Source organism: Lagopus muta, chromosome 2 (genome assembly GCF_023343835.1).
Source record: "Lagopus muta isolate bLagMut1 chromosome 2, bLagMut1 primary, whole genome shotgun sequence".
In the NCBI taxonomy this organism is placed as follows: domain Eukaryota; kingdom Metazoa; phylum Chordata; class Aves; order Galliformes; family Phasianidae; genus Lagopus; species Lagopus muta.
Window position 1 is genome coordinate 69,061,806 of NC_064434.1, and position 13,663 is coordinate 69,075,468.

A 13,663-nucleotide genomic window follows, 5' to 3' on the forward strand; every position below is an offset into this window, starting at 1 on the left:
TTAGGCAGTAAGAGAAAACAAATAAAAATGCACAATAATACTGTAAACCAATTTAAACACACAACAGTGTTCAGCCTTGGAAAACATAACTCAGGAGGAGTATGCATCTAACCTTCAGCATCTGATTAAGCTAGGCAATTTACCAGCTTGTTAGCAATATACCAATACAATGACTAAAGTGAGAAAAACTATTCCAGAAGGTAACTTCTGGAAGCAGCATCAGTTATTTCATATAATCCTTGTATACAAATGAATCTGATTTTCTCTTACCTATCTTCACCTCATTTTGACCTTTCTGACCTACTAGTAGTGAAATAAGAAATCAACAGAGAGTAGAATCTTTTTCTTTAGATAAGTACTTACAGTGAGAGCAGATTGGACAGCATTCACCTTCAATAAAGGATGGATCAGCACAAGAAACTGGTGGACAGGTAATTTGCTGGCACACAATTTTAGAGTCCTACAGGAAAATAAAAGAATATTCTGACATGCTCACACAGACAAACAAATCAAGGTGAGCCTTTGGGGAAGGTTTCACATGTAGAATTTGTATTTATTCTAAATGGCATGGACATAATTTTTTTTTTTTTTTTTTGTGAGGCAGTAAGTTTCAGAAAGTTTGGGCCAAGCCCTCAGTAAGTGTGACCAGATCTGGACAGTCAAACTGGATTAAACCTATTGCTTGTTGGTGCAGAAAAGAGTATTTCCCAGACCTTACCTGACAGGTGCACTTTGTGCAGCTATCTACAATCCAGCTTTCACTATCTGCAAAGACTCGGCCATCCTGCCAGCAAACTGATTGGTTCTTGAGTGTTTTGTTAGGCCCAATCAATTCCCACATAATTTGGTTCTCTTCAGACTAGAAGATGAAGCAAATGAAAAAAGTTACTGTACTTTGTAAGCAAATAGTTTTAAACGAACCAAAACTAAGAAACACTAGCAGATTTAATTTTTCTGTTAAGAACTCTATACATTTACTCATACATAAATACAGTGATCTCAGGTACAGCAATATTGTGAAGCTAACAGTACAAATAAGTTCACATAGTTCCAAGGGAAATCCATTCTGAGGAGACTTTCTTCCTTTAGATGGGAAGATTTTACTCTTGAGACATAATGGTATAATAAACTTCCTTCAGAAGATAGTAAGTTATCCAAAATAAGAAGAGTGGCAAATTTCAGTAAAATGTCATCACCTTACTTCAACTATCAAAATTCCACACACACTTATAGTTTTGGTACTCTGTGTAGCCACTTGCTGATATATTCATAAATAGTATAAGAATGGTAACAATGTTCTAAAGGTACAGTTTACAGCTTGCTTTCAATTTCCATCCTTGGAGTATGTTTTAGAGACTAGATTTCTTACTCTGTGTAAGAGTGCATGTGCTTGTGTTCCTTTAAACCCAATCAGTTAAAACCAAGCCTTCATTAACAACTCCTACTCAAGAACTACTTTACTTTTACTTGGAAAATGCGTCTAATGTCTACAGTGCGTAGCTATCCAAACACGTATAGCTCTGCTAACCACCCCAAATCTACCAGTATGAAGCAAAGCATTACAGCAAAGGTTAAGTTTTTCAGAGTTGAAGGTACTTGCCACTTTTTGGAGGTTATCAGCTAAATTGTTCACCACAATGCGCAGGCCAGTGAGCTCAGTGAACATTGTTCCCAGCTCTTCACAGGACCGGTCACAGAACTCAGCCTTCTTCTCTGTTTTTTCACCTACATATTCAGTCGTGACAGCAGGGCTCAAGTGAAGGATTTCAGTGCTCTCATTGATGGTGTTCACTTCAGCTAATTGCAAGAGAATGAAAAAGAAGAGATGAATATACAGAGTTCTCCCACAGTTTACAGTTCCTGTTAAAGTCACAAACTGGTAACCATGGAATAGCTTCATGCCGTATTATACCCTGAATAAAACAGGGGTTAGATGTCAGATGGTTCCAGCTATAGTCTTTCCCTTTTAAAAACTAAGGGCCAAGCTTTGCTTTATACGGTCCTCACTCTAAAACACTATTGGTACTGCATCATATTCATTTGTGAATTAAGTGCAAGTAATGGACACAGTATAAAAAAAAAAAAAAAAAAAAAAAAAAAAAGAAAAGTCAAAGCCATCTATTCAAAGCCATGAAAGATTCCTTTTTTTTTTTTCCCTCCTTCCCCAAATCTTATTATGTTTCCTCAATGCAGAGAAAAAAAACAGTTGAAAGTCTACCAGAAAGTTGCTGGTATGGTGCTGCCCATATATCCCATGTCTAGTTGGTCCAAAAGAACTAAGCAATAAAATGACATTCAAAAATTGTCACAACTGTATTTAAGATGCTTGGTTTGATGTGCTCTTCTATTAGCCATGGAGAATCTACTGCTAGCCAGGGACTACAACAAACTGTTTGCAATGTTCCAGCATTTATGTAATTGTCCACCTTCACTTATAGGATGGAAGAAAACTGATATACCGCATAATGATTCAGAAGTCTGTGTCGTAACCATTTAACTGCTTTTTGATTCCCTGGAAAGAATGCAGTTTTCCTACCACACTGAAACACTAAGGTTCTCAGATTCCCCCATAACACTTCTCAGGTCATTCATTTCATATTTCTCAAGCCAACATGGAGTATGCCTTGACCGGAACACTCTAAGAACATTAATAAAGATGCAATCTCAGCAGGAAACATAAACCAAAACTATGTCAGAAGAGCTAAATCCACACTTCCTACTGTTACTTGGCAGCAACTTAAAGAAGATGCCTGGGGATCACTGCAAAACCAGTTTTCTGCTGCTGGCTTCCTGCTAATTTCCTAACGACCACATGATTATCCTTAAAATGAGAAACCAGAAGAGCAGAATGTACATTCTCTCACATATGCAAATATCATGCTGTTGATCTAGCTGGAGAAGGAATTTTACTGATGTGTACACTCAGGCACACTTTTATCATCTGTCCTACTCACCATTGTGTGCAAGACCTGCTTACAGTATTTGCAACTGCCACACTACAGAGACACTTTTCTACACACAATTCAACAGCAGTTCCAAGCTACCATTTCATCATACCTCACCTCATACTAGAATAAGATGCATTAGAGAAACACAACTGCATTTCTGAAAAAGCAGTAGCATTTCATTGATAATGTCTGTCATATAACTTACGTAAGATTCACACTTCAGCACCTGTACCTCAGTTCAGTGGATGGGCAATACAAATGGGAAAATATTTATTCTGTGGTCACTAGCATACTACTCATGGCTTTGTAACGGTGATAAGGTGAATGGGTAATGCTATAAATCCACAGTCAAATATGTCCTTCTCAGGTCCTTCTGATAGCCTCAAACCACAGCATACCATTAGCCTTCTTCTGCCATTAGATAAGCAATTTCCATACTGAAATGTTATCTCAGTGGTGTAAAGTGAAAATATTATTTATGAAATAGTTCTATACACATTTCCCAGGAAAGATAAAAACAAAATCTGCATAGTTTACTGGAACTGAAATTTGGTAATTGACAGACATGATGAAATATGCATTATAGCAGATATGGTTAGCATGTAGAACTCAATTACCCCTTTAGGCACCCATTCATTGGCTTCCCATTTATAGTAGAAATAGTGTACTCAAACATTCCATTTGTGCTTGGTAATATTTCAAAACATTATAGAATCATAGAATCATAGAATCACTAAGGTTGGAAAAGACCTAAAAGATCACCCAGTCCAACCGTTCACCTATTCCCAATAGCTCCTACTAAACCATGTCCCTCAACGCAACATCCAGTCTTTCCTTGAACACCCCCAGGCTCGGTGATTCCACCACCTCCCTGGGCAGTCCATTCCAGTGCCTGACCACCCTTTCTGAAAAGTAATACTTCCTCATGTCCAGCCTGAATTTCCCCTGGCGTAGCTTGAAACCATTCCCCCTGGTCCTATCCCTAATGACACGAGAGAAGAGGCTGACCCCCAGCTCACTACAACCTCCCTTCAGGAAGTTATAGAGAGCAATAAGGTCTCCCCTGAGCCTCCTCTTCTCCAGGCTGAACATTCCCAGCTCCTTCAGCCTCTCCTCATATGGCCTGTGTTCCAGACCCCTCACCAGCTTCGTTGCCCTTCTTTGAACACGTTCCAGGGCCTCAATATCTTTCTTGCAGTGAGGGGCCCAAAACTGGACACAGTACTCGAGGTGCGGCCTCACGAGTGCTGAATATAGGGGAACAATCACCTCTCTGCTCCTGCTTGCAACACTGTTTCTGATGCAAGCCAGGATGCCATTGGCCTTCTTGGCCACCTGGGCACACTGTCGGCTCATGTTCAGCCGAGCATCAATCAATACCCCCAGGTCCATTTCCTCTACGCAGTCCTCCAGCCACACCGCCCCAAGCCTGTAGCGTCGCCTGGGGTTGTTGTGGCCGAAGTGCAGGACCCGGCATTTGGCCTTGTTGAAACTCATTCCATTGGCTCCAGCCCAGCTCTCCAGCCTGTCCAGATCCCTCTGTAGGGCCTCGCTACCCCCAGGCAGATCCACACTTCCAGCCAATTTAGTGTCATCTGCGAATTTACTGAGGGTGCACTCGATGCCCTCATCGAGGTCATCAATAAAGATATTGAAGAGGACAGGCCCCAGCACCGACCCCTGCGGAACACCACTCACAACCGGTCGCCAGCTGGATTTGACTCCATTCACCACCACTCTCTGTGCCCGGCCCTCCAGCCAGCTCCTTACCCAGCCAAGAGTGTACCCATCCAAGCCCCGGGCTGCCAGCTTCTGCAGGAGAATGCTGTGGGAGACAGTGTCAAAGGCTTTGCTGAAGTCTAGGTAGACCACATCAACAGCCTTTCCTTCATCCACCAGATGGGTCACTAGATCATAGAAGGAGATCAGGTTGGTCAAACAGGACCTGCCCTTCATAAACCCATGCTGGCTAGGCCTGATCCCCCGGTCACCCTGCACATGCCGCATGATCTCCCTCAAGACAATCTGCTCCATAACCTTCCCTGGCACCGAGGTCAGGCTGACAGGCCTGTAGTTCCCCGGATAAACAATCCGGGGAACTACATTTGGACAAACAATCTTCCTTTGTATTAATCAACAAATAAAAACACAAAAGATTTGAAGATACTCTACTTAATTCCTGAAACCATCTCTTTTATTCAGATTACAATTAGATCTAAATATACGTTCTATTTTTCTATTTTTTTCTGCAGCAGTTCTCAAGCACTTTCTTCCACTAGCGGTTTAGTTTTTTGAACATATACATACACACTTATACAATACATATAAGTGTGTATTTATATACCTTTCAGAAATTTTTAATTACAAAACTCAAATCTCTGTCTCTCTCTGAAGAAGTTTACACTGCTACTGCTTGATTTCTGGGGTTTGTACAAGCAAGGAAAAATGCTGAGTTCAGCCAACTTAAAAGGCTCAATCTCTTATTTCTGTCACTTCACCAAGAAATAATTGCATTTCAGATGAAAGGAGTTTCATATAGAACACTGAAGTCCTGACTGCCTTGTACAGACACCATGCTCCTCTAATGGAATCAGTTATCTTTCAGCCCTTACTGAACTGCTGCCAGTTACAAACCCTGGAAAGCAGAATAGCACCTCCCATTAGACCTACTATAAAACCTTTGTGCACACTTGACAAATTTTCATTATTATCATGATGAATCCAAAAAACTCCCACACACAGAGTGCTCACCTCCTGGAGAGGTCAACATGAGCAGGACTAAATAGAATATACTGTAGCCTGTCAAACACATGCCTTGCATAACTACATTTTTTTTTTTTTCCTTCTTATTTTGCCTTGGTTGGTTTGATGAAAACCCTTCTGGGATTCAAACCCAAAGCCTCTTTCATTCAATAAAGTCACTGTTGAGGAATTAGTTGTCTTTAAGACTTGCCAACCTGCTCATGAACCCAGTGAGGCTCAGGAGCGTTAGTCAGAAGCAATATTCTTAGTTCTGTGCTTGAAGCATCAGAGATTTTTCCTCATGGTAAAATACAGATATCTGCATATGCAATTCTATTATTATTTTTTTTTTTCCTTGATAGATTTTTATCTCAACTTAAAAGCAGATACTCAAAGTTATAAATCTAACCATCATGAACTAGAGAAGTAGGTTGGACTGTAGGAATGGTATCTCAAGGTAGCAAACAAGCATGTTCCTTTTACCACCAAAAAGAACCTTGCTCTCTTCTTCATTATCAAGTAAGAATCCTCTAAAATTTCACATAGATCTGTTTCATGGCTTTACAATATGTCATCAATGGCATTCTCATTTTTAAAGTTTAATGAAAAACATTAATGAGGTAAAAAAAAAAAAAAAAAAAGCAAGCCTTACTTGACTGGCTCCTCTGGCATCCTTTTTTACGTAGAACATCCTCTATGGAAGTATCAAAGATTAAATGAATATTTTGCAAAAGACCCTGTAATAATAAAAAAATATAAATAAAAACCAGCTTTATCAATTTGGGATTATACTATCTCAAGCCCATACTATTAGCATTTAGCCATAATTAATACCAAGATAAAACAATCTCCATGGCATGAAAAATATATATATTGATAGTTTTAATATATACAATTTCAGTACTTTAAGCAACAAGTTAGGTATTTTCTGAAATAGGTCATAATAAATCAGTAATTCATCAGCAATGAGCTCAAATCTCTATTTCCATAGAGTGCATTTTACATTGTAGTTCCGTAACACATTGACCGTGAAGTCAAAGCCAACTTCTGAAGTTCCCACCCCACTGTACCTCCATTATTTTCCATTTTCCATGCATCATACCTTGCTCTCTCCTCAATTGTGCTGACACTACCCTGATACAATACTATATAAACACACTAGTATGTTCCACTTAAAAATCTCAAAAAAGAAAGGAATTATTTTAATAGCAGATTTCAATGGTCCATTGAACTGTACAGCTCCAAAACTAGTTCCATTAGCACACATGACTGTCAAACGTAGTCATGGAGGCAGAGGGAGAAAATGTGACCAGGAACTTCCCGCTTTCCTGCCAAAACTAGTCAACCCATAGCACCAGCCTCCAGCATGTCACACTCTGACTGACAACTAGATGGCACAACAGGATGAGAAAATGAAGTGCTTTTCAAATTTTTGAAGCCATAAATTAATTTGATTTCAACTTTAAGTGCAAAGACACCATCCTTAGAGCACCAGGACCAGATCACATCATTCTGTGGACAGGACGTAATTCTTATTTGATAGGAGAACTAGAGAGTTTGAATGTGCTTAATTTTAAAGCAAAAGAGAAGCAAGATGTTTTTCCACAAAAAGAAAAACTTTCTACCAGACTGATCCAAACATTTTGTTCTGGTCTTGTCTGCTTTTCAAATGTCTTTTTATCTTTGATATTGAAATGAAAGGTTATTCAAAATGGTAAACCAAGACATTCCATTAGGGGAACAACACTATATCCTTCAACTCTACTAAAAATTCTTCTCTTCCTTCACCTGATTTTTTTTTCAAATAAAATTTAACAAATATTGACAGGTTCTGTGAACAAAATGGACATAGTGCAAAATAAACAAGTCTACAAGATATTTCCAAGAATCACCCCTAAAAACGTGACACGTTCAGAAGTTCCGGCATCTGGAAAATAAAGAAGGTGGTTGTATAGAAACGCCCATAAACAGATTGTGCATTTTTCCTGGTCTTAGACTGTTCTTTATCAGTCCTTTGAATTTTCAGGAACTCCCAAATACATGCAATAGGTATCCAGTAATGAATAAAAACATATCCTGGAAAAATTTGCTTGCCAATACCTCTGACCTCATCAAATTCAAGGGCCTCTGTGAGAACAAAACTGCATCTATTGCATCTTCAGTGACTATTTGCAGCTACATTCTTACCTCACCAGAAGCTTACGGGTTACCTACCCTGAAATGATTCTCCCGAATGGATCCTTTCGCCACATACATTCTGCTGTTCTCTGCCTTCAGTTGCTCATAGAAAGGCTCCTCCAGGATGAAGCTGTCGATAAGGTCACAGCCAACATAGAGGTTGTAGTTCTCTCCTGTTACTTGCACGGTGAGATTCTTCCACTGCGAGTCAGCAAGGTCCACGTCTTCCAGGGAAATCACATTCTGGAAGCCATCCACCCAATAAATGAGGTCCAGGGTGTTGGCTCGGCCATTGGAAATTATCTCAAACTGCCTCTCAGTGATGCCAGGACCTTCTAAAGCAAGGATAGTGCCTCTAGATTGCCTGTCCTGTCTCAGGGTGGCTGAAAGGATAAAGCCCTCATTTTGCCGTATGAGTTTAACAATCTTTTTTAACTTCTCTGGTTTGAATGGAGGTATATGGTCAAACCGAATGAAACGATACGCTGGGATAGCGGGATCTGGACCCCGAAACAATTTTGCTCCAATTGTCTTTCGGTTTATGTTACTGATTTGAAGTAAATCAAAGGTATTCTCCTCTTCTTTGACATCATCTGAAAAAGTAAACAGCACGTGACTACGAGAAGTGTCTTCAGAAACACAACTCTGCACACAATACTTAGTAACTGCAACACACGTGAAGATTAGTAAACTCCATACTTTCTTATAATAGTTTACTAACATGCAAGTTAATTGTATTTTTCACTTGTAATTTTCATTTATGACAACTCTCTTCTTCTACACATGTAGGCATAACTATATGAACTCTACATACAACCACAAATTTTAAGAGCAGTGTACAAACAAACTTGCACACAATACATGCTGTATGTTCAAGCCCACATGCAGATGCATGTAACAATGTAATCATTAAATATTTATACATATATACTGTATACGGATAAGGAATGAGGCAATTTCACTATTTTCGCTGTCACCTAATAAAAATCAAATTCTGAGAGGCCATCTGGCCACAGGAAAACAGGAAGCACGAGAAGCGCTTTTTAACAGTTCAGGACAAAAAGTCAGATGTAAATGAGGGCCTGGCATTATGCCAATTTACATTCTACTACATTTGGTCAGCAGAGAGTTATTGCTATACCTCCATCTTTTCAAGAAATTCAGCCGACTCAGCCATTCTGTTTATGCTGCCACACATTTACACGGCAGAAGTAAGCATAACAGCAATTACTTCTGAGATTACGTAGGTGTTGATCAATGATTTCTATAGAAAACTGCTTTTAGTTATTAGTTATGGAATCTCCATTTTGCAGCAGCTAGATGCAGCTATCAAAATAAGACCCAGCAACTACAATTCCAAGATTTTTTAAAAGTCTTACAGAATTACTGTGTCCACTGTAAGTCAGGCAAGTCTATTTAAGCCAGATTTCAGGTTTGTGACTTAATCTAAGAAGCATTAAAACTTACCCTGAGCATCTGAGGAAACCCACAGGGTTATCAAGACAGCAAGCCACAACAGCCTGCTCCTCTGCAGCATAACTCCTACAAATAAAGTAGTATTAGGAAAATAATTGTTATCAACTACAAATATTTTAATTAACCTCAGTATACACCATAAACAGAATTTTCATTAAATACTACACACACGAAATCAAAATTTTTATATTCCCTAACAATTGTCATACATTTTCTGGGATTATTTTTATTCCAGAAGTAAAGCATTATGACATCAAGCAAAAGGATGATGAATAAGGCTCATTTCCATGTAAATGGCCCTAGGAGTTTAAAAAAAAAAAAAAAAAAAAAAAAAAAGCCATATAGAAAAATATGTGGATTTTACCATGTGGCATAGATACCACCACATAGTACTGCATAAGACAACACATAAGTAGCTGCATCTTCACAATGGATCAAAACGCTGAAATTTCTAATTTCTTGTTCATCTGCAATTCCTTGTAGGATACAGGATCTTATAAAGGCCAGTTCTGACTACTGGAATTGGCTTCCAGGACCTTTCCCAGTATCATCAGACAAACTCCTCTTTCTCATACACATATCATTATCCATTCCTACAACGTACTGCACCCAATCATAGCTGGAGAAAGTGCTTTTCAACACGATGCTATTCCTGCCCTGCAGCGCTGTACAACCGCAAGACACATAATTGCATCTCCATATGCGTGCGCTCCCACAATGAATGGAGCAGGCGGCGGTAGCTTGAACGTGCAGACGTTCCCTTTTCTGCATGCACCCATCAGCACTCCCAACGCTCCGCGCACGTTTGGAAGCGCTCAGGATACCACCTATTTCCTTTCTCATACAGATCTTTTTATCTCCAGGAGCTCTTATCATTCAGCGCCTCGATGTACTACGGCTACAGCCGCACATCGACGAACGCGGGGCAGCGGCTCAATCCCAGCTCTCGCTCCCTGTGGGTTCCCCCAGGACAGCTCCCACCCAGGGGCAGGAGGTTCCTCTTTCCACCCCCCCTAGAACTCGAGAGGCACGCACGCTGCCTCGGGAGAGCTGTCCGGAGCTGCATCAGCCTGCAGAGAGATGCGGCGCCTTACGGCTCACCTGGCATGAGGAGAGCCGACGGGGCGAGAGTGCCTGCTCCCGGGGCGCTGCCGGCGTTGCGGAGCGGATCGCGGTGCCCTACCGCCGTCGCACGTCCCTCCGCGGCCCCGCGCCCCGCGCCGTCGCCTTTATAGGCTGCGGGCCGGGCCCCGCTGTCAATCAGCGGCGGCGGGGCGCGCCCCCGGCTCGCTCCTCGGCGGCAGTGACACGGCCCCCTGCCGCCCCCTCCCCGCCGGGCCGCCCGCCCTCGCCTACCTGCGGGGCGATGGCGGCCCGTCCCCCTGCCCTGTACCGCCCCGCGTCGGGGCGGTGCGGGAGGCGGGCTGGGTCCCCCGAAGGAGCGAAGGGGAGGGTAGGAGAGAAGAGAGGAGAGGCGGTCGGGGCGGGGTGTTGTGCTCCTCGATTACCGGCGGCTCTAGGGACGGTGGAGCGCGGCCGGGCGGCGCGGCAGAGCTCCCCGGGAGGCGGCGCCAGGCACCGTGCGCGGCCGGGATCCGCCGCTGGGCTTCCCGAGCCGCGGTCCCACCAGCCCTGCACGTCGGCAGCTGAAGGCTTGTGCTGCGGCAAAGCTCAGCCTTCCTCAGCACAGAACCCTCTCCTTCTCAACCTTTTTTTCTTTTTACTTTGCGTTGGCAACTCAACTGGGCACCGTCACCCAGTTGGTAAAGTGCCCGTCGGGGGCCAATCAGAAGTTCCTCAAGGGTGCACTCCATCCTTTTCTTGTCCTGGTGGGAGCGTTGATCCCCTTTGACCTGGCACTAGGCTGTCCGAGGTATGCTTCTTGTGAACGGAGCCATGCCTCAGTTTAATACAACCAGCACACAAAACATGTCTCTCACGTCTTGTTCCCAAACTGCAGAAGTCTGGAAAATATCTTCCCAAAGCAACCCTCAGACTCATCATTTGTCCTGTTGTGGAGCAGCAAGCCTGCTCAGTGTGGAACAAGAGAATGAATTACCCGTGGTGGGTCCTGCCCTGCAGCACAGAAAAGTTTCAGAATTCAAACGGGAAGAGAAGGATCCCTGCTTTGCTGAGGCTGGAAGCACGTTTGCACAACATCTGTGGAAGGATTCTGCAGCTGATGAGAAGAGGCATGGGTTTGGGCTCTGAGAAGTGTGATGAATCCAGAGGGTAGAGACCCATCAAATGTATAGATGGACAAATGTCATCAATGTTTTGTTTTGTTTGCTTTAAAAATAAAAATGTACGGAGAATGAAGTGTAGAAAATCACCTACTTTGTCATCACCACTTGAAATTCCAGTAGGAAAACATGTTGCTCTTTCAAAACACAGAAGACTTCAAAAGGTTCAATCTGTCACTAGAGCAGAAAATGCCAACGCAAGCATCACTGCTTTGCCATTTGCCATGGAAGCTCCTTCCAATTTGGCTGGCCTTGGTCTTGCAGGGTAGTGGGAGCCAAGGAACTTTCCCCTTTCTCGCAGGTCCAGGGGTCTGAGCCAAGCAAGGAGGGAGAGGGCTTTTTTGTCTTCCTAAGACATTTGGTTTTCAGTTTTGCTAAACCTCAAGAATTTTTAAAAAATAGCTAATGAAGTTCACAAAACCTCAAATTCTACTGCGTTTACTCATTCCCCCCACTACATTAAGTTAGTCTTTATATATGTGGCTGTGCAATGCATTTTCCACAGGATTTTGAACAGGACTGGCATGATTGTATTCAGGAATCTGCTTTGGGTTTACACTTGGAGCAGAGAGGGCAGCAAAGAGTTTCAGAGGCCCAGGAGGTATCTGAGATAGTAGTTTACTCTTACTACATGCATATATAAAAAAATCACCTTCTACAGTGCAGATTTTCAAGTCAGTAAAAAGACAGTGCAAAGCAGAGATAAATTTTATCCTAATTGCTTTTAACCAGCTACCCTTCTTTCTGTGTGTGTGTGTGTTGCAGGAATGAAAGATTGATAGCATATTGTTTCAAGCTGAGTGATTTACATAGAAGATGATGACCTTTGAGGAGACAGATTTGCTTCTCTTCTTTCTATGACTGTGAAAATGCTCAGTGCTTACTTTTCCTTGGCCAACTTTAAAGAAGTAAACATTGTTTTCATCATAGGATTCTTGACAGAAAAGCTTACAGAACTGAATACATGTGCTGCTTTCCCCTGCTAGCCACAAATACTAGAATCACATTCACATCTCTTATCAGTCTTCCTTCTTGTTTTGTAGGGTGTGATAAAGAGCAAGTCAGATTTGCTAACATTTAGGAGCACTAATGAGGTAACAATAGTTCTCAAATGAATGGTTTTCTTTGGTATTTTACCTTTTATGGTAAATATAAACTTTCTAATCTCTGGATTAAAAAATAATATTAACTGCAGCATAATTAGTTGCTTTCCTATGTAATTTCAGTAAAAACTGACATAAAAAACAGATATAAATGTAATAATTTTCACAAGCTTATAGGAGAAATATTGCCCCTGGAACAAGCCACTTCTAAGCAGCTTGCTACCAGTTAGACTAATACAAGAGCAGTGGGGTGGGAATTCATGCCTCCACTATGTAGGTTAGATTGAATGTTTTAACAGTCCTTGAAAGCCCTGAAATCTGGAAATCTCTGGACTTCCTTTGCAAGTGCTGCTGGAACAGCTGTGGTCTTCGGTTCTGTTTTTCTGTTAAGTTCCTCGAAATTCAGTGTTGAAGTGGAGGTTTGTTTTTTTTCCAGTTTCCAAATGAATACATAATCAGTGTGTTGCACGGTGAGGCTTAATTTTCATAACTAACTATAACTGGATTACAGAAATGAAACAGATGATTTAAGATTAGTATGTGACTCAGACATTTGATTTCTGCATGAGCAAGAAATTACTGATAGGGAGAAAGACCTGGGTGGTTCCAAAAATGACATGCTGGAAGTACTCCAGCTAAATGCAGTTTGAACACTACAATAAATTACACTGGGGACAATGAATTCATGTAGGATGGGGGAGAAAGTTATTTTTGACAAAGCTTTATGTATGTGTTAGTCTAAGTTCTGGTGCAAAAGCAGTCAAGATAAATTGATATTGTTATCAGATACTTAGTTTCCCTTTTTAAAATTATTTATTTTTTATTATTATTATTGATTCAGAAGGAGAAGTGTTCCATTTCCAACCTTCCTTAAATAAGTTGCAGGTATAAAATACGTCCAATTACACGTGCTAACATTTTCTGTCAGACAAGACAGCTGTGGGCTTTACATGTGCTACCTGGTGTACTTTTG

The 13,663-nt window shown here is 41.5% G+C and overlaps 1 protein-coding gene across 1 annotated transcript in view; it reads right to left on the reverse strand.

The window, feature by feature from the left end:
- THBS2 (thrombospondin 2) overlaps positions 1-10,658 on the reverse strand; it is a 32,354-nt gene extending 21,696 nt beyond the window's left edge. Inside the window, exons 1-7 of the mRNA XM_048936786.1 lie at positions 10,446-10,658; positions 9,336-9,410; positions 7,905-8,461; positions 6,343-6,427; positions 1,601-1,797; positions 719-859; positions 364-460 (exon numbers count right to left, since the gene is read on the reverse strand). Coding sequence (XP_048792743.1) covers positions 364-460; positions 719-859; positions 1,601-1,797; positions 6,343-6,427; positions 7,905-8,461; positions 9,336-9,410; positions 10,446-10,452 — 1,159 coding nt within the window. The 5' untranslated portion in view covers positions 10,453-10,658. The remainder of the gene's footprint in view (positions 1-363; positions 461-718; positions 860-1,600; positions 1,798-6,342; positions 6,428-7,904; positions 8,462-9,335; positions 9,411-10,445) is intronic.
- Between the last annotated feature and the right edge of the window lie 3,005 nt (positions 10,659-13,663).